The 23551-nt window shown below is 49.8% G+C and overlaps 1 protein-coding gene across 4 annotated transcripts; it reads left to right on the forward strand.

Moving 5' to 3' along the window:
- The first annotated feature begins 30 nt into the window (after positions 1–30).
- On the forward strand, positions 31–19910 carry P3H1 (prolyl 3-hydroxylase 1). Of its 4 annotated transcripts, XR_012421528.1 has the most exons (17): positions 31–535; positions 4578–4730; positions 7658–7847; positions 8065–8196; positions 9121–9260; positions 10301–10491; positions 10619–10673; positions 11447–11536; positions 11866–11918; positions 12093–12214; positions 14417–14544; positions 14712–14807; positions 15663–15813; positions 17955–18072; positions 18503–18578; positions 18891–19031; positions 19432–19910. XR_012421528.1 is itself a non-coding variant. In XM_074010341.1 (16 exons), exons 5-16 carry the CDS (start codon positions 9211–9213, stop codon positions 19585–19587), a joined length of 1236 nt encoding a protein of 411 aa, XP_073866442.1. In that variant the 5' UTR covers positions 31–535; positions 4578–4730; positions 7658–7847; positions 8065–8196; positions 9121–9210; the 3' UTR covers positions 19588–19910. The 4 variants fall into 4 exon arrangements, 3 of the variants coding, with proteins under 3 accessions (XP_073866442.1, XP_073866444.1, XP_005543767.2); XM_074010341.1 differs by lacking the exon at positions 10301–10491; XM_074010343.1 differs by lacking the exon at positions 10301–10491 and having other exon boundaries at positions 10622–10673.
- The last annotated feature ends 3641 nt before the right edge of the window (positions 19911–23551 follow it).

Genomic DNA, 23551 nt, shown 5'->3' on the forward strand with positions numbered 1-23551 from the left:
GCCTTCTCCGGGGGTGGGACTCCGGCCTCTGTGTTGGGTGGCTATCGGTCCCGTTAGGTCTGAGGAGACGATGGCGGCACGCGCGTTGAAGCTGCTGACCACACTGCTGGCTGTCGTGGCCGCTGCCTCCCAAGCCGAGGTCGAGTCCGAGGCAGGATGGGGCGTGGTGACTCCTGATCTGCTCTTCGCGGAGGGGACCGCAGCCTATGCGCGCGGGGACTGGCCCGGGGTGGTCCTGAGCATGGAACGGGCGCTGCGCTCCCGGGCAGCCCTCCGCGCCCTTCGCCTGCGCTGCCGCACCCGGTGTGCCGCCGACTTCCCGTGGGAGCTGGACCCTGAATCGCTCCCCAGCCCGGCCCAGGCCTCGGGCGCCGCAGCCCTGCGCGACCTGAGCTTCTTCGGGGGCCTCCTGCGCCGCGCCGCCTGCCTGCGCGGCTGCCTCGGGCCGCCGGCCGCCCACTCGCTCAGCGAAGAGATGGAGCTGGAGTTCCGCAAGCGGAGCCCCTACAACTACCTGCAGGTCGCCTACTTCAAGGTGCAGACCAGCCCGGAGCCGGGCGGCCGGGGTCCTTCTGGGGAGAGGAATGTTGCAGGGGACCTGGGGAGCCAGGGGGATCGGGGAAGTGTCCGCAGGGAGGGGAAAGTGGCCTCCTGGCTGGGGAGCTCTCCTCGGAGCCGGGGAGAGCTGCTCCCTGGCAGGAGACCTTCCTCGCCCAGTTCGCATGGGCAGTTGCTAACCCCAGAGGTCCAGCCTGGGGTTAGGGCACAGGCCAAGCAAAACTCATGGCCATTTTGTTCCCTGGGAAATCTCCTGCAGGGAATTAAAGCGGTAGTTTGGGTCTCCCATCCTAATGTCATTTTAAGTGTCCGACTGAGAAGCTAGTAGCGGTCTACAATATGTTCCTTCCGGTTGGTTTTCCAGTGGTGCTTTTCCTGCTGTTTGATTCAGCAGCTCTGTTTCAGGATGTGAGGTTGCCACGTCGCCAGCAGGGGCTGTCTGGCCCTGCCTGTCGGGGGGACCCTCTGGCTAGTCTGTCAGGTTTACAAAGAACATGAGTATTTTTAGGAATGCCAGAATGCCATGTTTTCAAGTGTACACTTGGGCTTGGAGCGTTCCAGGCTTGTTTGGTGGTGGTGATGGTGACGATGATGATGATAATGATGATGATGATGATGATGATAGCCAGCACGTACTTCAGGCAGTATTTTAAGCAGTTTGCCTTTATTAACGCATTTGCCCTAATCTTCACAATATCCTGTCAGGTAGATGCTGTTATTAGTCCCGCTGTATTGGGGGTGGGGGGAGAAAGAGCTGTGCATTATATCTGTTATATCTGTAGTTTAAAAGACCTTCGATTCGACCTAAAGAGAGACTGAGAGACTCTTGGGGACCCCAGATTTCCACCCCTCCACAACATTCTGCCTACACAGTTCCCTTCATTTTTCCTAGTTACTCAGAAGAGCGCTGGACTTGAAATCAAAATAATTGCATTATGTCTTTGGTTATGTCGCTTCATCATAGCACTTTCTAAAATTATTTGACAAACATGTATTGCATGCCTACTGCATTCCAGTTCTTGTACAGGTACTTAAATGCTCGACTAACATCTTTGCTTTGTCTTGCTTTGATGTTAAGAGTTACTGTAGTAAGGGATACTGCAAGGGCATATACTTAGGGCTGTGGGAGCACAAAGGAGGGAGACTCTAGCTTTATCTCAGAGAAATTAGACTTCAAAGAAGAGGTAATATTGAAGCCCGTCCTAAGTATTGTCAGGGGGAGAGGAAGGAAGGCTCCTCCAGATAGAGGGAAAAGTAGAACCAAAGCATGATGTATTCAGGAAAAAAAATGAATTGTTGTGATTGCAATGTCGAGGTGTGTGTGGGGAGTAGTAGGAGAAGAGGCTAGAATGGTCACTGAGGCCAAATTTGGAAGAGAATTCTGCGGACTGCAGGGAGCCATCCTCAGATTTGGGTTTTAAAACACTCATTCTGGAAGCCATGGTGAATGAGCCTTGGAAGAAGGAGAAACTGGTGGCACATGATTAGGAGACAGGCATTTGTCCACAAGAGAGGAGGTTAAGTACCTCAGTGCTTAGGGAGTAAAGAAGACTGGGGGTGGAGAGAGGAGTGAGGACATGAGGGAGAACAGAGACAGGCAGGAGCAGTGCTGAAAGATACAAGAGATAGAGTAATTCCATAAAAGGGACAGACCTGAGAAAATTTCTAATTTTACAGTTAAAGAAACTGAGGTACAGAGATGGGGAGTTATTTACCTTGGGTCACCTAACCAGGGCTGACTCCTTTAGTGTGCCTTTACTAGTACCAGTGATAAGGAAATAAGTTTTCTTAGCATATTAATCATACCATCTAAAATTTATGGAGCACTTGATCTGTGCCCGGCACCATGTATTACAGGCTGCATGTATTATTATCTCTTTGAACTCTCAACAATGCTAGGAGATAGCTACAGAATGCTATCTCCAGATGATAGATTAGGGAAACTGAGTTTAGAAAGTAAACTTTAAATATCTTGTCTACTGCCCAGCCAGTCAGTGAGTCATTAAGCCCAGATTTGCTGCTGGCCGGTCTCTTTTCTTTTTCTTTTTTTTGAGACAGAGTCTTGCTCTGTTGCCAGGCTGGAGTGCAGTAGCGATCTTGGCTCACTGCAACCTCTGACTTCCTGGTTCAAATGATTCTTCTGCCTCAGCCTGTCGAGTAGCTGGGATTACAGGCACATGCCATCACACCCGGCTAATTTTTGTATTTTTAGTAGAGACGGGGTTTCACCATATTGGCCAGGATGGTCTCGATCTCCTGACCTCGTGATCCGTCCTCCTCGGCCTCCCAAAGTGCTGGGATTACAGGCATGAGCCACCACGGCTGGCCCTCTTTTCTTTTTTTTTTTTTTTTTGAGACGGAGTTTCGCTCTCATTACCCAAGCTTGAGTGCAATGGTGCGATCTCAGCTCACTGCAACCTCTGCCTCCTGGGTTCAAGCAATTGTCCTGCCTCAGCCTCCTGAGTAGCTGGGATTACAGGCGCATGCCACCACGCCCAGCTATTTTTTGTATTTTTAGTAGAGACGGGGTTTCACCATGTTGGTCAGGCTGGTCTCAAACTCCTGACCTCATGATCCGCCCACCTCAGCCTCCCAAAGTGCTGGGATTACAGGCATGAGCCCCTGTGCCTGGCCATGGCCGGTCTCTTTGATACCAGTGTCCACACAGTTAATTACTAGATCATCAGTGATTTATTTGGTTGGATTCTATATATGAAACCTGTGTTACTTTGATATGCTGGAGTCCATTGCTGTGGGTATTGTTGTAGTCTGTAGCCTATTTCTTTCTCCCCCTTGGATTGCTTTTTTTTTTTTTTTTTTTGAAACGGAGTCTCACTCTGTCACCCAGGCTGGAGTGCAGTGTGGCCATCTCAGCTCGCTGTAACCTCCACCTCTGGTTCAAGCGATTCTCCTACCTCAGCCTCCCAAGTAGCTGGGATTACAGGTGTGCGCCACAACACCCAGCTAATTTTTGTATTTTTAGTAGAGACGGGGTTTCATCATGTTGGCCAGGCTGGTCTCAAACTCCTGACCTCAAGTGATCTGCCCCTCTTGGCCTCCCAAAGTGCTGGGATTACAGGCGCAAACTGCCGCCCCCGACCAACCCCTCAGATTTCTTAGACCTATTTGTTTGAACCTCATGAGCCCTGAGCTTTGAGTCAGAAAGTACATGTCTGGACTTAGTAAAGGACCTTAGAATTTTTAGCCATCCACATTTTCCCTAAATGTCTCAAGAATGCTTCATTTTATTTTATGCAAAAAAAAAAAAATTCTAGGAAAATTCTTAGGCATAGTCTGTTAGCTGCTCTTTTTTCTCTACCCCTAAATCCTTGAAGCCACAGAATTTTTTCAGGTCAGGCATTACATTTGAATCATGAAATATATATATGTATTCTTTTTTTTTTTTTTTTTTTTTGAGTCAGGATCCTGCTCTGTCACCCAAGCTGGAATGCTGTGGCACCATCTCGGCTCACTGTAACCTCTGCCTCCCAGACCCAAGCGATCCTCCCACCTTAGCCTGCAGAATAGCTGGGACTACAGACATACAGTACCATGTAATTTTTGTATTTTTTGTAAAGACAGGGTTTCACCATGTTGCCCAGTCTGGTCTTGAACGCCTGAGCTCAAGTGATCCACCTGCCTCGGCCTCTAAAAATGCTGGGATTACCGATGTGAGCCACCGCGCCCAGCATGAAAACATATCATATGGGCAGTCAGTCTTTCACAGCACTCCCCATACAATATGACCTTTGTTTTAAAATACAACATTGCTACTTCCTATAATCTGGGGAACCCCTAAATCTGACTTGGGAAAGAGCTACAAATCTGCCCAGGGCACTGTGCTCCTAATCTCTGGTGGGTAGTTCCTGCAATAGGTGTGCTTCTTGGGGCTGGCAGGGCTGGGCATGCTGAGTGGAGGGCTCGGGGAGCAGGGATTTCCTGTTTATGTAGACTGCTCATGTGGACACAAACATTCAGAGTTTGGATGTGAGCATTACCTTCTCATGCTTCGTTCTTAGATCAACAAGTTGGAGAAAGCTGTCGCTGCAGCACACACCTTCTTCATGGGCAATCCTGAGCACATGGAGATGCGGCAGAACCTAGACTATTACCAAACCATGTCTGGAGTAAAGGAGGCCGACTTCAAGGATCTTGAGACTCAACCCCATATGGTGAAAAAAAACTTTATCCCCTTCTTTCTCTCTTTCTTTTTAAGTTTATTTTAGAGACAGAGTCTTGCTCTGTCACCCAGGCTAGAGTGCAGTGGCTTGATCATAGGTCACTGTAACCTCAAATTCCTGGACTCAAGAGACTCTCCAGTCTCGGCCTCCTGAGTAGTTGGGACTACAGGCATGCATTCTTTCGTTTTTTTTAAATGACATTGCTAAGGTTGTTTTCTAATTACATTACAGAAGTAATAAATGTTCATTGTATAACATTGTAGAAATGTAAATAAGTATAAAACAAAAAGTAATCATTTGTAATACTGCCACCTTAAGAAAACCAGTTTAGATAGTCTTCCGTATATAATTTTTTTCATCTAATTTGGTGTTATATTGTGTATGCATTTTTTATCATCTTTTTTTATTTTTATTTTTTTGAGACAGGGTCTCACTTTGTTGTCCAGGCTGCAGTGCAGTGGTGTGATCATGGCTCACTGCAGCCTTGACCTCCTGGGCTCAAGTGATCCACCCGCCTCAGCCTCCCAAATAGCTGGAACTACAGGTATGCACTACCACACCCACCTATTGTTTTTATTTTTTGTAGAGATGGGGTCTCACTGTGTTGCCCAGGCTGATTTCAAACTCCTGGGCTCAAGCGATCCTACCACCTTGGCCTCCCAAACTGCTGGCATTACAGGTGTGAGTCACCATGCCCAGCCCTGTCATCATTTTTTAGCTAACATTAGTATCAGCCTTTTCTCATGTCTTCAGTTTTATTTGAAAACATAATTGTTTATGGCTGCATGATAGTCCATCTTATGCGGAGACTATATTCATTCACTAGTCACATTTTTTTGGTCATGTACATTTTTGATTTTCACTACAATAAATGTTACAGTAGCCCTCAATGTTCTTATTCTGTTTGTTTAGCAGGAAAAGTCTATTCCAAAGGAGAGATTGTCTGTGATGATACAGCATTTTATAGAGAGCTTATGGTTCCTTACATTTAATTATGAACCAAGAATGTTAGAAACAATGTAAGAATGACTTTTAGGCTGGGCACAGTGGCTCACACCTATAATCCCAGTACTTTGGGAGGCCGAGGCGGGTGGTACACTTAAGGTCAGGAGTTTGAGACCAGCCTGGCCAATATGGTGAAACCCCATCTCTACTAAAAATACAAAAATTAGCCAGGCATGGTGGCGCATGCTTGTAATCCCAGCTACTCAAGGTGAAGGCAAGAGAATAGCTTGAACCTGGAAGGCGGAGGTTGCAGTGAGCTGAGATCGTGCCACTGTACTCCAGCCTGGGTGACAAAGCAAGAGTCAAAAAAAAGAAAAGAAAAGAATGACTTTTAAAGGTAAATTGTGGCCGGGTTCAGTGGCTCACACCTGTCATCCCAGCACTCTGGGAGGCCAAGGCGGGCAGATCACAAGGTCAGGAGATCGAGACCATCCTGCCCAACATGGTGAATCCCTGTTTCTACTAAAAATACACAAATTAGCTGAGCATGGTAGTGTGTGCCTATAGTCCCAGCTACTCAGGAGCCTGAGGCAGGAGAATCACTTGAACTGGGAGGCGGACGTTGCAGTGAGCTGACATTGTGCCACTGCACTCCAGCCTGGGTGACAGAGTGAGACTCCATCACACACACACACAAAAAAAGTAAGTTATGTCAGCCAGGCATGGTGGCTCATACCTGTAATCCCAGCACTTTGGGAGGCCATGGTGAGTGGATCACTTGAGGCCAGAAGTTCAAGACCAGCCTGGCCAACATGGTGAAATTCTGTCTCTACTAAAAATACAAAAATTAACCAGGTGTTGTGGTGCATGCCTGTAATCCCAGCTTCTCAGGAGGCTGAGGTGCTAGAATCACTTGAACCCAGGAAGTGGAGGATGCAGGGAGCCAAGATCACGCCACTGCCCTCCAGCCTGGGCTGTCTGTCTCAGGAAAAAAAAAAAAAAAGACTCTGTCTCAAAACAAAACAAAAAAAATGTAAGTTGTGTTTATTTGAAAACTGTTAGCCCTACAAAAAAGCGCAAGAATCTGGCACAGGCGCGGTGGCTTACGCCTGTAAGCACTTTGGGAGGCCAAGGCGTGTGGATCACCTGAGGTCAGGAGTTCGAGACCAGCCAGACCAACATGAAGAAACCCTGTCTCTACTAAAAATACAAAATTAGCCGGGCATGGTGGTGCATGCCTGTAATCCCAGCTACTCTGGAGGCTGAGGCAGGAGAATTGCTTGAACCCCAGAGGCAGAGGATGCGGTGAGCCAAGATTGCACCATTGCGCTCTAGCCTGGGCAACAAGAGTGAAACTCTGTCTCAAAAAAAAAGTGCAAGAATCTGTTACTAATTTGGTGGGGGCCGGGGGAGGGAAGAAAAGTAAAAGAAAATCATAATGAACTCCCAGATATCTTTCATCCAGATTAAGAGTTAGATGTTTTTTGGCCAGGCACGGTGGCTCCCACCTATAATCCCAGCACTTTAGGAGGCCAAGGTGGGAGGATTGCTTGAGCTTAGGAGTTCGAGACCAGCCTGGCCAACATGGTGAAACCCCATCTTTACTAAAATACAAAAATTAGCTGGGCACGGTGGTACGTGCCTGTAATCCCAGCTACTAGGTAGGCTGAGGCAAGAGAATCGTTTGAACCCAGGAAGAGGAGGTTGCAGTGAGCTGAGATTGTGCCACTGCACTCCAGCCTGGGCAACAGAGTGAGACTCTGTCTCGAAAAAAGCTAAATGTTTTCAAATTTCCGGAGGAACATGTAAAGACCATTTACAAAAGGCCTTCATTATATAGTGGCACCCAGGTCACCCCTTTCCATCCGTAACCTGAGGAACAGGAAATTAGGACCCCCGTGAAGATGGCTGAGGTCAAGGAGAGTGGGTTCCTCCTCTGTGGCCTGCGTTTGAGTGCTCCTTCTTCCCAGTAGCAAGAATTTCGACTGGGAGTGCGACTCTACTCAGAGGAACAGCCACAGGAAGCCGTGCCCCACCTAGAGGCGGCGCTGCACGAGTACTTTGTGGCCTATGAGGAGTGCCATGCCCTCTGCGAAGGGCCCTATGACTACGATGGCTACAACTACCTTGAGTACAACGCTGACCTCTTCCAGGCCATCACAGGTGGGTGCAGTTCAGAACCAGACCTTCAACCAGGCCTCCTGGGACTCTAAGGTCACCATCTGATAATATAAATGGAGAATCTTCACCCTCATCCCTCAATTTATTAAATCTGAGAAGCCGATGAAAAATTGCTTCCATTTGAATGCGTTCATTTTAACCAGAATTTGAGTCCTAAAGAGTGACCTCATAGTTATTCCGCCTCTTTGATTCCTTTCAGATCATTATATCCAGGTCCTCAGCTGTAAGCAGAACTGCGTCACTGAGCTTGCTTCCCACCCAAGTCGAGAGAAGCCCTTTGAAGACTTCCTCCCATCCCATTATAATTATCTGCAGTTTGCCTACTATAACAGTAAGGCCTGCTTTCCTTCCTCTTTCTCTGCTGGCTAACTAAGAAGCTAAAGGCAAGGTGGACAGGGATTACAGCCACTTACTTCCTCAAGGTGTTTGGCTTCTTTCAGTAGCTACGGGAGGCACCATGCCAAGTGATCCTTGGGTAGTTTGTTATAAGCAACTGGCCTAGGAAGCCAATACCAGCAACCCAAAAAGCTGGGGGAGGGAGACTTAGGACCTCATCTCTTGTGCCTTCTATAACTTGTAATCTATTTTTGCTTTCGAATTAAAGTTAATAGCGAAAGTAAGGGTGTGCCACTGTTTAGCTCAGAGGACATTTGCCAGCCCTCTCCCTGATATAGCACTGATGCTTTTGTGGGGCTGCCAATTAATACCCAGAAAACCAACTGTTTGCAGAGTTCCCACTGTGTGCTAAGCATTACAAACATATTGATGAGTGTACAGTATTTACAGTTGAGTTGAGGTGACTAACAAATATCAACAAGAACTATTCTGCCAAAGAGACAGTCTGCTATTGTAATCTTCCCCGTCTTCTGAAAATCTATAGAAAAAAGAAGGTAGGAAGACAGAGAAATTGATCTAATGATTGAGTGTATTGAGGCAGAATATTAAGGAGTATTTGAATTATTTGTGCATCTTTAAAGATGTGGGCATGCAGAGAATTCTGATTCTTTTCTCTTTCATTGTTAGGCAGCCCTGAGGACACTGACCACCTCACCTTAAAATTAATCACACATTCTATGTGTATTCCATAACTTCTGCCCCTGAAATCAGGCCATGATGTTAAGTAGCAGGCACCACCTTGTCATGTTGCCATTGCCTAAGCTTTGCGGAGACTGAGCACCAAGTGGTCCCTGGTGCCAGGATTTGATCCTTTCCTTTTGACCCTTTCCTCTCAGCCATTCTTCTTTCCACTTTGCAGTTGGGAATTATACACAGGCTGTTGAATGTGCCAAGACCTATCTTCTCTTCTTCCCCAATGACGAGGTGATGAACCAAAATTTGGCCTATTATGCAGCTATGCTTGGAGAAGAACACGCCAGATCCATTGGCCCCCGTGAGGTGAGAAACTTCCTTCTGTTATGACAGCTGCCAGCTGAACTCCTGAATGCAGACCTGAGGGCGGAAGAGTGGGGTAGCAGAGGGGAGTCGGTGCTGCGCGTGCAGGGCAGGAGCCAGGTGTCAGTGTCGGGGTCAGATGTGAGTTCACCCACTCGGCTTGTTATTCAGAGGAGAAAGGAGCACAGCACAGGAGGGAGTGTGGGGAGTACACAGGAGCCTCAATTAGTGTTATCTGGGCCCAGAAGTCTGTTCTCTGAGTCCTGTAGAACTGCGCGGCGGGCATGTTCTTTCCCCTCTTGGCACCCCTAACTTGGACACTCGATATTGTTTGGCCAAGATCTATCTTTTTCACTTAATGCTGGGTTATTTGTTTTTTGTTTTTTTTTTCCTGTTCACCTGTTTTCTGTCTCCATTTTCTTTCCCATCTCTTCTTCTTCCTGCCATTGTTTGTTCTCTCTCCCATCTTTCAGCGTTTTCCTTGTCTCACTCCAAAACCGGGAGAAATATCTGTAAAACACAAAGGCTGCTGCGCTGAAGGGAAACACCCAGGCTCTTCCTTCCCAGCCCTGGGGAGTCTGAGAGGCTCCAGTAGAAACAGCCTCTTGCTGTCCCTCCTGTGTGTGTTGTCTTTGTAGTTGTCCTCTTTGGCCACTAGATGGTGACCATCTGGCTTTAAGATGGCACTTTCAGTCTCTTTCGTCTTGCTTGGTTAATACCTTTTCCCTGCCTTATGGCCATTAAGGGGAGCCTGAGGGGAGTGAGGGGAAATAAACCCATGTGGCCAATCTCGCATTTGTAACTAGAAGTCCCCTTTTGGAAAGATGGTAACTAACATTTGTTGAGCCCCTGTCCAGGTGAAGCTCTGTGCAGGGTGGGCTGTATCCATCATCCCATTTAATCATCACAGCTGCCCTGCAAGGTGGGCAGTCTTCTTCCCACTTTAGGGATGAGGTCTGTTAGCATCTGAGAGAGGAAGCAACTTGTGCAGTGGCTTGTGGCCAGTCGGTGATGACCGGAATCTGTTCCCTGCTTGGCCCCAGTGCAGGCACAGCTCCAGACACATGGCTGACACTCAGTAAATGAGCGTGGAATGAATAAAGGATGGAAGTGGGGTTTGCTTCATAGCAGCCTTATAGGGTAATTGGAGAGGATTAAATGAGATAACATAGCACTTGGTGACAGAAGCCAGTAATGTAAACTCCTGAGGAGAAAGCGTCTCTCTTCCTCTTAGGTAAATATAGTAGATGACATAGGATTCATTGACTCCTTTAATTCCTCCTTGAACTGCTTCATGTTTTATTTCAACTGATGATGTCTTCTTTTTCTCTTCCTTCCTCCTCCTGCTGCTTGGAGATTAGCAGGGCACCTAGGGAAAGATGTGACCCTGGAAGGTACTCAGTTTCCTTGCCCTGGGTAAGCCTTGCCCGGGAGTCCACGTGGGAAGGCCAGAGTGCCAGGCCCTCCCACTGCAGCTGCTCATTCTCAGGGAGGGGTGTGGCCTGGTTAGGGTCTGAGAGGAGGCAGGTGGCAGAACAGAAAGCACATGGGCTTTAGGACTGTAAAGACCCGGCTCTGTCTGTCCAAATGCACATTCTGCTATGAAAAAAAAAAAAAAAAAGATAACAGAAGACCTGGGTTTGACTGTAGGTCCCTGCTCTCCCATGTCCTGTAGTGTCACCTTAGACAGTGGTACATCTCTGTGCCTCAGATGCTTCCTCTGTAGAATGAGCATACTAGTATCAACCTCAGATGTGGCTATAAAGATTAAATGAATAACATGTCAGTTGCCTAATGCCTGATTCCTTTTCCTGCTTTGTGGACTCCTGTAGAAGTCAAGAAGGAATTCTCCTTCTTTGAAGAATATTTCTACTTCTAAGAATCATCAGATTTTCTGTCCTAGAGACTAATGGGGGTTGGGATGGGGGAGGAGCAGGGCTTTTTCCCTTAAGTAAAGCCTGGTTATTCCGGTACCTCAGAGGTACTATTGCTTGTGCCAGGCAGAGAAACCCTTGGACACAGAAATTAGACTTTTGTCACAAACTGAGGAACAGACAGAGAGCATTGGTAGGGAGAAGGAGGCCTCAGGTCACATGGGAGCGTCAGTGTGGGGTGCCAGGGAGGGGAACCCCCAGAGGTTAAAAGCCAGGGCTGAGTTCTGGGGGACTTGTTTGCCTTTGTACCCGCAGAGTGCCAAAGAGTACCGACAGCGAAGCCTTCTGGAGAAAGAGCTGCTCTTCTTCGCTTATGATGTTTTTGGAATCCCCTTTGTGGATCCGGTGAGCTAGGGTACAGGAGCTGGAAGGGCGCAGGGACAGAGTGAGCGGGGGAGACGAATGGGGACGAGGGGAACACTGTGCAATTCTGACAGAAAACTTGTTGGAGGCTGAGCCTAGCCTGGGATCTGTGCAAGGCAGGGATGAGAGACAGATGAAAGGGGAACACTGGGCAGCTAGAAGTGACTTAGATGTGGAAACCTCCCATTTTGTCTCCTGAAAGGAAGAGGGTGATGAGCTGGATTACTTCTGTGGGCCTATTTTATGCATTGAGACACCTGGAAGATTAAGTAGATCATCTTACCTTTTTCATTTCTTCCGGACCTACTTAGGATTCATGGACTCCGGAAGAGGTGATTCCCAAGAGATTGCAAGAGAAACAGAAGTGAGGACCTTGAAGAAACTGCATGGTTGGATCAGTCTGATGAAGCACTTGAGGCTTCCTGAGCCTAGGCAGATGTGAACTCCTGGCAAGGGGTGGGCAAGTCCAGTTTGGGAAGTTGGGGTGGAGCCCAGGGCTGGCCTTCGAATGCAGTCCTCAGAGCGGCTGTGCCCATAGGTCAGAACGGGAAACAGCCGTACGCATCTCCCAGGAGATTGGGAACCTTATGAAGGAAATTGAGACCCTAGTGGAAGAGAAGACCAAGGAGTCATTGGATGTGAGCAGACTGACCCGGGAAGGTGAGAGGACAGAGATAGGGGCATGTCTGACTGTCTTCAGGGAGCCAGGCAGGTCACCTCACGTTTGCCAGGCAGCGCTGCACCCCAGCATTACAGAACTCACCATGAGCCAGCCTCAGGGTCCCAGTTCAGTGGGCATCCTTCCTAACTCACCAGCGGGACTTTCAACTGGAAAGAGCACTGAGAATTGTCCTTTGGTTCAGAAATCAGACTCCAGGATGTAGTGGTGCACACCTGTAATCCCAGCTACTCGGCAGGCTGAGGCAGGAGGATCGCTTGATCCCCGGAGTTTGAATCCAGCCTGGGCAATATAGCAAGACCTCATCTTTAAAAAAAATAAAAAAGAAAGAAGACTCCTGTGTCACAGAAACACGAGTGACTAGTGTTGTCCACTTCTATAGGTATTAACTCATCCTGTCTCCCCACTCCCAAACTCTTTTCTCCCAGTTTTCACCATTCGTCCTGTTACCGAGACTCAACGCCTTCAGGCCTCCTTTGACTCCTCTTCCTCCTGTGCCCGTCCCCTGCAAGCTGCTGGGAAGGCCTACTGATTGTGGCTCTGCTCTGCAGTGCTGCTTCTCAGCTCTCTCCCCAGCCTTTTCTGTTTTTCATTGCCTCAGGTCTCCTTCAGGGCCTGGCACCTCCTATCTGTACCCACCCTCTCCTCGCCTGGCCTGTCCTTCCCTCTGCCTGCTCATGGTAGCTAGGCCAGTCTTCCACACACTGGCCTCTGACCCATCCTCCGTGCCTGCCCCTTAACTGAATGTTCTACTGTTGTCCTGTTTACACCTTCTCTTCACACAGGACTGCACCTTGTTCCATAAGCCTGCCTGCTGCCCACCAGTCTGTGTTTATGCCTGGCTCTCCTAGTATGCTTCCCACCATCCCTGCCCATGAGGGCATCTGAGATACACCCTGCAAAGCCTTTCTTTTTCCTTTTTGGAGGCGGAGTCTCGCTCTGTTGCCAGACTGGAGTGCAGTGGTGCAATCTTTGCTCATTGCAACCTCCACATCCCGGGATCATCAAACAATTCTCCTGCCTCAGCCTCCTGAGTAGCTGGGATTACAGGCATGTGGCACCATGCCTGACTGATTTTTTTGTGTTTTTAGTAGATACAGGGTTTCACCATGTTGGCCAGGCTGGTCTCAAACTCCTGACCTTGTGATCCACTCACCTCGGCCTCCCAAAGTGCTGGGATTACAGGTGTGAGCCACCATGCCCAGCCGTAAAGCCTTTCTTAACCTCCCAGATGATTGGAGTGCCCTCCTTTCTTTTGAACTTCTTAGGGCATTTACGATCTGTCTTGTGCTAGTTATTTGCATAATTGTTAGAGAACAGGTACTGCTTCTAGGATTCATCTCTCACCCTGTCTGGCACAGTTCCTGGTACACACTGAAGCCTCAGTTATCGAGTGGAGATGAACTGAGTCTCTAGTATTAGTATGTCCCTAGCACAGAGAAACACCATGAGAACTGTAAGAGAGAAATGTTGACCTTTGCCCTATAGTTGCTTAAATTAACAGAGGTTAATTAAACAAGATTAGTGTATGAAAATAATTTGTCCAGCATTCCTTTGTTTTCAGACCACTTTCACTTTGTTATTTCTCTTGATTCTTACAATTGTCTGAGAGATGGGTCATGCAGATTGCAAGATCCTTATTTTAAATGAAAATGATGATATCATGGTAGCCAAACTTTTGAGGACTTACCATCTGCCAAATGTCGTGCTAAGTGTTTAACTTGCCTTCCTTGTTCTTAACATTATACTGGCATCAAACATATAAGGTAGATGCTGTTTGACCGATAAGAACATTTTAATTAATTAAAATTAACCTCAGGGAGGTTAAGTAACTTGCCAAGGTCACACAGCTAATCAATGGAGGATCTAGGAGTCAAAGTCAGTTCTTCCTCATTCTCGAGCTCATGTTTTAGGATTGTGTTTCTGATGTTTCCTCAACAGTGTGTCATGGCCCAAGAGCTAGCAGCTATTTGGTCATGGAGCTGGGACTGGGAATCTCATCTTTCAGCTCTATGTTCTGTCCTCTGGACTATTCTGCCTTTGAAAATGACCTAGCGGGAGATTTTGCTGGTGAAAAGGAAACAGCTGGAATTTCTGTTTATGACAAGGAGGCAATATCTAATGGAGAGTCTTTGGTCAGAGCTGCTGCTAGATTTAGCTAAAGTTTTGTCATTGCTTTGCAGGTGGCCCCCTGCTGTATGAAGGCATCAGTCTCACCATGAACTCCAGACTCCTGAATGGTTCCCAGCGGGTGGTGATGGACGGTGTAATCTCTGACCATGAATGTCAGGAGCTGCAGAGACTGACCAACGTAAGGGAAGCCCAGTGACTGCACTTTCCCCTGAGGGTCCAGCTTCTCCCCATCAAGTGCCCCTTGGGTGGTAGCCTTCACCTTCCTCTTGCTGGCTGCAGTTGACCACCTCTTCTCAAGCCCTCAGCTGTCGTGGCTAACATCACCTTGTGTTTTGGGCCTTGTAGGTGGCAGCAACCTCAGGAGATGGCTACCGGGGTCAAACCTCCCCACATACTCCCAATGAAAAGTTCTATGGTGTCACTGTCTTCAAAGCCCTCAAGGTAAGATCAACACTTGGCATTCTAGAGTGTGGAGAAAGCGGTGGGAAAGGGGGAAGCTCAGGCTTTGAGGAGGAGTTGGGGCTGGTGCCAGGAAAGGTGAAGAGGGTCCACCTGCCAACATTCCTGTTGCCAGGAAGTGAAGATGAGTTATGTTGAGTGAGGTTCTCTTTCGAATCCTCGCTGTTCGACTGAGTGTAATAAAAGCAAAGTGAGCAGTTAAGACTGCTGGCCAAAGCTATGAGAATGCTTTCCGAAGAAAGGCTGATTTCAGAGGGCTGTGCTTCTGTGCAGGATGCACAGAGTGCTCATAGAGAGAAGAAGGAGAGGAGGAAGAGGAATATGGTAGAGGTATTGGGCATGGGCAGCAGAGGCTGCAGCTTCAGTGGGGGTGCGGGGATGTGAGATGGGCCTAGTCCTCATTGTCTCTGGCAGCCCAAAGAGGGGCGTTGTATTTGTCCGTTTTCACACTGCTGATAAAGACATACCCAAGACTGGGCAATTTACAAAAGAAAGAGGTTTAACTGGACTCTTACAGTTCCATGTGGCTGGGGTAGCCTCACAGTCATGGTGGAAGGCAAGGAGGAACAAGTCACGTCTTACATGGATGGCAGCAGGCAAAGGGAGAACTTCTGCAGGCAAACTCCCATTTTTTTAAAGCCATCAGATCTCGTGAGATTTACTCACTGTTATGAGAATGGCACGGGAAAGATCCACCCCCATGATTCAGTCATCTCCCACTGGGTCCCTTCCACAACACATGGGAATTATGGGAGCTACAAGATAAGATTTGGGTGGGGACACAGAGCCAAACCATATCAGGCGTTCAGGGCAGCTGACCACCTGTTTCCTTGGCAGCTGGGGCAAGAAGGCAAAGTTCCTCTGCAGAGTGCCCACCTGTACTACAACGTGACGGAGAAGGTGCGGCGCATCATGGAGTCCTACTTCCGCCTGGACACGCCCCTCTACTTCTCCTACTCTCATCTGGTGTGCCGCACTGCCATCGAAGGTGGGACTCATCACCCCCGCAGGCTCCCACACATGCTGCATCTCAGCTCTGTGCTGGATGCTGAGGACACAGAGAATAGGATGCGATCCCTTTTCTCCAGTTGGGGAACCAATGTAAACAAATGAGTGGCATCCCAGTGTGATGCATGCCACAGTAGCATGGAGGAAGTTATAGTCAACCTACCTGGCTATCAAGAAGGCTTCCCAGAGGGAAACGGGGTGCAGCCAGAAAGGTGGCCTCCCCTCACTCGTCACACAACGCACGTTCATGGGGAAGCTGGCGCTAAACCATTCGCAGAGGACCTGCTTCCCGGTCAGGATTTCATACAGAGCTGAGCAGCTCCCTTGCTGCCACCTGTTGAAAGTCAGCCCTCAACAGAAGGGTTTTTTTTTTTTTTTTGAGACGGAGTCTCGCTCTGCCGCCCAGGCTGGAGTGCAGTGGCCGGATCTCAGCTCACTGCAAGCTCCGCCTCCCGGGTTCACACCATTCTCCTGCCTCAGCCTCCCGAGTAGTTGGGACTACAGGCGCCTGCCACCGCGCCCGGCTAGTTTTTTGTATTTTTTAGTAGAGACGGGGTTTCACCGTGTTAGCCAGGATGGTCTCGATCTCCTGACCTCGTGATCCGCCCGTCTCGGCCTCCCAAAGTGCTGGGATTACAGGCTTGAGCCACCGCGCCCGGCCAGAAGGGTTTGTTAAAAGCAAAAATAATAACAGCAAAAAGAAGGCTTCCCGAGGAAGCGATGGGAGTTTTGCAGGATGAATACGATTACGGAGTACACTGGGTGGTGGGATGGTATTTGCACAGGATTGGAGGCATTGTGCAGCCCGGTAGTCAGGGGAACTAAGAAAGCTGCCAAATCCTGGAGAGCTACCTTCAAGGATTTTTTATCCTTTAGCTCAACCATAGCTATGTGGCAGGTTCTCTTTTACTAATTGTTAAATACCAAATTTGTGAGAGAGCTGCGTGATTTACAAGTGAGAGTGGCCTGGAGCTTACGCCTCATTCCCTCACCCACCCACATTCCCTTCTGCATGTCTGAGAAGGCGAGAGGTTCGGCCAGTGCTGCAAGGATCCCATGTGGCCCAGAGCCGGCTCTGTCATACTGGAGCCTTCAGCAGGCCCCTGGCACTGACGGCCATTGGTAGGTGGCACAGATCAGACAGCTTTCCTCTGCCTCAGGATGTTTGGAATTCTGTCAGAATCTGGGCACACCCAAAGGGACCAGTCAGACACACAACTGGGTGTGTCACAAGCCCCCGGTGGGAGAGCACAGGCACAGGCCCCAGGAGGCCAGAGAGGCCTCATCAAGCAGTGAAGGACGTGGTGAGGCCTTGACTTTTAAAAGATTCATTTTGCTGCTGTGTGTGCGGAGAGATTTCAAACCAAAAAGGGAAGCTGGTCGGCGGTGACCTCCGTGGACAAGGGTAAAGCCCTAAACTCAGGAAGTGGCAGTGGGAGGAGGGAGAAGCGAGGCCCTGGGAAGGTGCAGGAGGTGGATGGACAGGACCTAGTGACTGGCTGGACAAGTGGGAATGGAGAAGGAGGCACCCACCACGATGTGATGGTGCCTACACAAAGGTTTACATTGGGGAAAGACATGGTCTGCCTGGTATTTGACAGTGAGCCCAGTCTGTTCCCTTTTGTGACCTTCTCCCTGCATGGTTTCTTCACCCACCCCACCCCACCCCAGAGCCCCCCTGAAGTTCATGCTTTCCCTTTGCTAGGCAGCTCTGCCCCACTTCTTCCCACTCAGTCTCATCTTCTGCCATCCTGAGGGAAGGCTGACCACTCTGCCCTGCATCCCTCCCACCTCCTGACCCCTCATTCTCGCTTCCCTGGGCCTTTGTATTTTGTAAAGTGCAGCTACAAACAAGGGTTGTGCCATTCTGCCCAGGATCTGCCCTTGGTTGGAGCCCTTCATTCCTGCTTGCCACACCCTGCTCACTTCTGCCAAGAACTGTCCTAGGAAGCCTGCAGACTTGTCCTGGCCCCTAGGCTTGTGGCTTAGCCAAAGACACCCCCCTAGTTCACTGGGCATTCCATAGACTCAGACACATTTTGGGAAGCACCTCCCCTGCCAAGAAGAGAGCTGTGCCATCTCCCGAGGTGCTGCCGTGCTAACGTGTGACATTGGCCCCAGAGGTCCAGGCGGAGAGGAAGGATGATAGTCATCCAGTCCACGTAGACAACTGCATCCTGAATGCTGAGACCCTCGTGTGTGTCAAAGAGCCCCCAGCCTACACCTTCCGGGACTACAGGTGAGTGTGGGACAGGTGCGGGGTGAGGAAGTCTGTGCCCTCCCAGAGGCCCCACAGCGCCCTGCACTCTACTACCCCACCCTAGCACACACACATACTGGTTTGGGCTAGCTGTTCCCAGAGTCCAACCCTGGATCCCCAAACCTGCTGGATAAGAAGATAGGCAAAGTGGGAATCATAGCGTGGTGTGACAGGAACAGTAGTGTGAGTGGACTTGGTACAGAAGCACCCTGAGAAGGGCACAGGGGACTCTGAGGCGAGGGTGGAGAGTGGAAAGGTGGAGTTTGTGCGGCATCAGTGTAGGTTCTTAAAAGTCTTCCCTCCCACACAAAACCACCGTCCTGCTGCTGGTTGAGAGCACCTGGAGGCAAAGACTCTGGGGAGAGGGAGGTGGGGAAGGGCCGTGTTTAGATGTCTCTGCCTTTGCCAGCGCCATCCTTTACCTCAATGGAGACTTCGATGGCGGAAACTTTTATTTCACTGAACTGGATGCCAAGACGGTGACGGTGAGTGCTCCTTTGTCCTTGTCCCTGGGAGATAAAAAGTCCATTTTCTACAGCTGATGTTCCCAAAGTGCGGTGGACAAAAATAACCAACTGGACTTCCCAGTGGGCAGTACCCTTCCCCCAGCCAGAGGGGCTTTCAGACGTGTCCATCACTCCTCTCGCCGGTCACCCTTTCTCTTTAGTTCTGGCCTTCGGGAAGCCAACCTGAAGAGCTGCCCTCGGTCCTGAGCCATAATGAGCCCATGTCTCTTCTGAGAGTGGACCACAGTCTTTGTCCTGTGCAACCCCCCCTTCCCTTTCTGTCCCCCTTAGGCAGAGGTGCAACCTCAGTGTGGAAGGGCCGTGGGATTCTCTTCAGGCACTGAAAACCCACATGGAGTGAAGGCTGTCACCAGGGGGCAGCGCTGTGCCATCGCCCTGTGGTTCACCCTGGACCCTCGACACAGCGAGCGGGTGAGAGCAGCCGGTGCTGCAGTGACCCATTCCCAGAGTGCCCTGGCTTTGCCTCTCCCTTCCCCCAATCCCATTGCCAGTGGCCGAGACACGAAAGGAGCACTTGGGACACCAGCTCCAATGCCCTGTCATTATGGTCACATTGCCTTGTCCTCCCTGGGCCTGCTGTGAACGGGATCCAGGTGGGGAAAGGGGTCAAGACAGGGAGCGATGCTGAGTTCTTGCTTCCGTCCTTGGGCCCCACTTCAGCTGTCCTTGTCCAGAGAGTAGGACCTGCTGGGAAGGAGATGAGCCTGGGGCCATTAAGGAACCTTCCTTGTCCCCTGGGAAGTAGCAGCTGAAAGATAGCGAGTGCCTGGTCCGGAGGCCTCTCTGAATGGACAGGGGTTTGTCCTTGCAGGACAGGGTGCAGGCAGATGACCTGGTGAAGATGCTTTTCAGCCCAGAAGAGATGGACCTCTCCCAGGAGCAGCCCCTGGATGCCCAGCAGGGCCCCCCTGAACCTGCACAAGAGTCTCTCTCGGGCAGCGAATCAAAGCCCAAGGATGAGCTATGACAGCGTCCAGGTCAGATAGATGGGTGACTAGACCCACGGAGAGGAACTCTCCCGCGCTCTGAGCTGGCCAGTCCCTCAGGGCTGTGGAGCAGTGAGCCTACGTCTGCCACTCAGCCGAGGGGACCCCGCTCACAGCCTTCTACATGGTGCTACTGCTCTTGGAGTGGACATGACCAGACACCGCACCCCCTGGACCTGGCTGAGGGCTCAGGACACAGGCCCAGACACCCCAAGGGGCCTCCACAGGCTGCTGCATGACAGCAATACAGTATTTAAGTGTCTGTGTAGACAACCAAAGAATAAATGATTCATGGTGTTTTTTACTTGGTTTGTTCAGACAGTGGAAATTTGCCCAGAGACAAAAATTCTGTCCCAGAGGTCTCACTTGATAAAAATTGCTCTAGGCAGGACCCAGTGGCAGGTGCAGGACGAGAAGGCCTGGCTTGGTACCTGGCTCAGCCACTTGCTGTGCAGCCACAGGCCAGACACTTAACCTTCAGCACCTCAGGGTTGTCATCTGTATAATGGGGATCATAGTCCTCCCTCTGCTCACCTTCTGGGGCAGCTGTATGGCCCAGATGCAGTATTGGATGTGATAACACTTGTAAACGGTAAAGCTCTGGGTGAATGGTTGGGATTATGGTTAATCCTCTTCTGGCAGGGAACAGTGGTCAGCAGTGCCCTGGCACGTCGCCCCCATGTCAGCCACATGCTTCGTGCTCTGCTGTCTGTCCTCCGTGTCCTGTATCTCAGCCTCCCTGTGCAGAACGACACACTCTAGGAAACACTGGAAATGGAGATTTAGCTCCTCTGGCTACATCCCTGGTACTAGGTCCAGAGCTTTTACTGTGCTTGAGATGCTACAGGGCATTGAGTGTAGGAACCTGCACCTGAGTGTTCACTTCTTCCATCAACCAATGTATATTTACTGAGCACCAGCTAAGTGCCTGGTCCTGGGAACATGGTAGTGAACAAAACAAGTCCCCACCTTCATACAGCTTGTATTTTGTAGGAGAGACAGATAACACGTGTAAAGTGTGTGTGTGTGTGTGTGTGTGTGTAACCCTTTGAGGTAGAAAATAAAACAAGTCAGGGCCCAAGGTGGAGGAAAAACAAGGAAGTCAATGTGGCAGTGTAGATTGGGCAAGAAAGAGTGTAGTGACATTAGCCAGGAGAGGTGTCGTGCGCCTGTAGTCCCAGCTACTCAGGAGGCTGAGGCAGGAGGATCGTTTGAGCCTGGAAGTTCGAGGCTGCAGTGAGCTGTGATCGCCCCACTGCACTCCAGCCTGCTCAAAAAAGCAAGATCCCAGCTCTAAAGACAAATAAAAAGGAGAGTGGTGGATTGTCAGGGGTGTCTGGGGCCTATTTTTAAAGTAGAGCCAACAGGCATTGCTGATGGATTGGATGTGAGGTGTGAGAAAAGGCATCAAGAAGCAGCTAGGCCAGGCTCAGTAGTTCACGCCTATAATCCCAGCAGATTGGGAGGCCAAGGCAGGTGGATCACTTGAGCTCAGAAGTTCAAGACCAGCCTGGTCAACATAGGGTGACCCTGCCTCTAAAAAAATTTTTAAAAGCCAGGCATGGTGATGCACACCTGTGGTCCCAACTACTAAGGAGGCTGAGGTAGGAGGATCACGAGCCCAGGAGGTCAAGCCTGCTCCACTGCACTCCAGCCTGAGTGACAGAGCAAGACCATGCCTCAAAGAAAGAACAAGGCTGGTCGTTGTGGCTCACGCCTGTAATCCCAGCACTTTGGGAGGCCGAGGCAAGTGGATCACCCAAGGTAAGTAGGTTGAAACCAGCCTGGCCAACATGGTGAAACCCGTCTCTACTAAAAATACAAAAATTAGCTGGGCTTCATGGCAGGTGCCTGTAATCCCAGCTACTTGGGAGGCTGAGGCAGGAGAATTGCTTAAACTTGGCAAGTGGAGGTTGCAGTGAGTCAAGATCACGCCACTGTACTCCAGCCTGGGCGCCAGAGCGAGAATCTATCTCAAAAAAACAAACAAACAAACAAAAAAAACAAAAAAAAACAGCCAGGCACGGTGGCTCACGCCTGTAATCCCAGAACTTTGGGAGGCCAAGGCCGGTGGATCACCCAAGGTCAAGAGTTTGAGACCAGACTGGCCAATATGGCAAAACCCCATCTCTACTAAAAATACAAAAATTAGCTGGGTGTGGTGGCAGGTGTCTGTAATCCCAGCTACTCAAGTGGCTGAGGTGAAATAATCACTTGAACCCAGGAGACGGAGGTTGCAGTGAGCCAAGATTGCACCATTGCACTACAGCCTGGGCAACAAGCGTGAAACTCCATCTCAAATAAATAAATACGAACAAAAACAAAAGTTCCAATTTAAAAAAAAAGGTTATTGGGCTGAGCACAGTGACGCACGCTTGTAATCCCAACATGTTGGGAGGCCAAGTCAGGAGGATCACTTAAGCCCAGAAGTTCAAGACCAGCCTTGGCAACACGGGAAAACCGTATCTCTATTAAAAAAGAAAAATTGATTTTTAGGAAACGATTATTTTTTGAGCTGGGAGATAGCACTGCGTGTTAGTTGGCTGATGGGAATGATCCAGTCAAAATAGTCACTCCTCCTTTTATCATGGTTGATCCCCGCTGTCCTATTTGGGTGACTCACTCGGCATACAGAGAGGACCACATTAGTGCAAAGAGCATGAACTTTACTCACACACTGAGCTGGGTGACACCCCCACTTCCACCACGTGGAGCTGTGTGACCTCCAGCAAGTTAGGGAACCTGCGTGTGTTTCCTCACCAGCGGAATGGAATCACAGTCCTTCCCAGGATGGTTGAGCAAGGGAATGCTCACAAAGCAACCAGCACGAAACGCTTAGCCCATGGTAGACATCAACATTACAGGAGACTACATCAGCCTGATTCTGGTTTTCCAGAAGTTTCCACATCAAGGCAGATGACCTTTACAGTTTCAGCTTATGCTAACCAGATACAGGCAGCAGCCTCTTAACTGAGCTCACAAAAGGCCAGATGTTTTCAAGGCAGCAGGCCCAAGAGAAGTATATATAATTAGAGTGGGGCGAGTCCTCCTGGAAGCATGGGGGCGATGGCAGCCTGGCTGAGATGCAACTGTGATGTAGGTCTGTGTTTGGTAAGGCACGTGCAAGGGCGAGAAGAAAGGAGAGAGCCCATGGGAGGGTTGGAGGGGACGAGAAGCAACTCCTCAAACTCGGTGAAGATTCAGATATGGAAGACGCCACTAGTCTCTGGTGCCCCAGGCATCTAACAGAGCTCTCAGGAGGGGCATCAAGAGACAGATCCTGTACTCAGTGTCGTTAGCACAGGAGATAAGACAAATGGGACGGCCACATGTGTCACAGAGGCGCTAGGCCCGGGCGAGAGAGTGGAACACAAAAATGTGTCTGCTAACACAGTCTCAAGGTGCTCAGGGACCTCAGGAAGAAGGTAAATGATGTGCTAAGTGCAGCGAATGAAAAGATGCCAAGAGTATGATGGGATTGCAGATCAGGATGCTTAGCCGTGCCTGGGCAGGCAGAATCGTTGGGGGTGGCCACACAGCTGGCTGTATTGCTTTCTAGCTGTGTGCCCTGAGGCAAGTAGTCTCCATTCCAAGCTTATAGTTCCGGGAATCTCAGACTCTGAGTTGGCAGGGTGATAAGAACTCCAAAATTTCAAATGATGATTGCAGAGAAGGTGCTAGATTGCTAAAGACTGAATCAGACCCTCCTAACTGGCAGTGAGAGAAGGCGGTGGAAAGGTCTCCGATTTTTCACAGGGAAGGAGGCAAAAACATTGAATCCTCATACCAATCAGTCAGTGATCACCACATACCTAGCGAGGCCGGCTCTCAGGCACTGTTGCAGAGGAAGTGGCAGTGGGTCTTCAGCCACAGGCAGTCTGCCCACTCCCAGGGTGCGAAGGCTGGAGGGGCAGACGGTGCGGGGAGTCTTTTTGGAACAGAGCT

This window comes from Macaca fascicularis, chromosome 1 (genome assembly GCF_037993035.2).
Source record: "Macaca fascicularis isolate 582-1 chromosome 1, T2T-MFA8v1.1".
Lineage (NCBI taxonomy): Eukaryota > Metazoa > Chordata > Mammalia > Primates > Cercopithecidae > Macaca > Macaca fascicularis.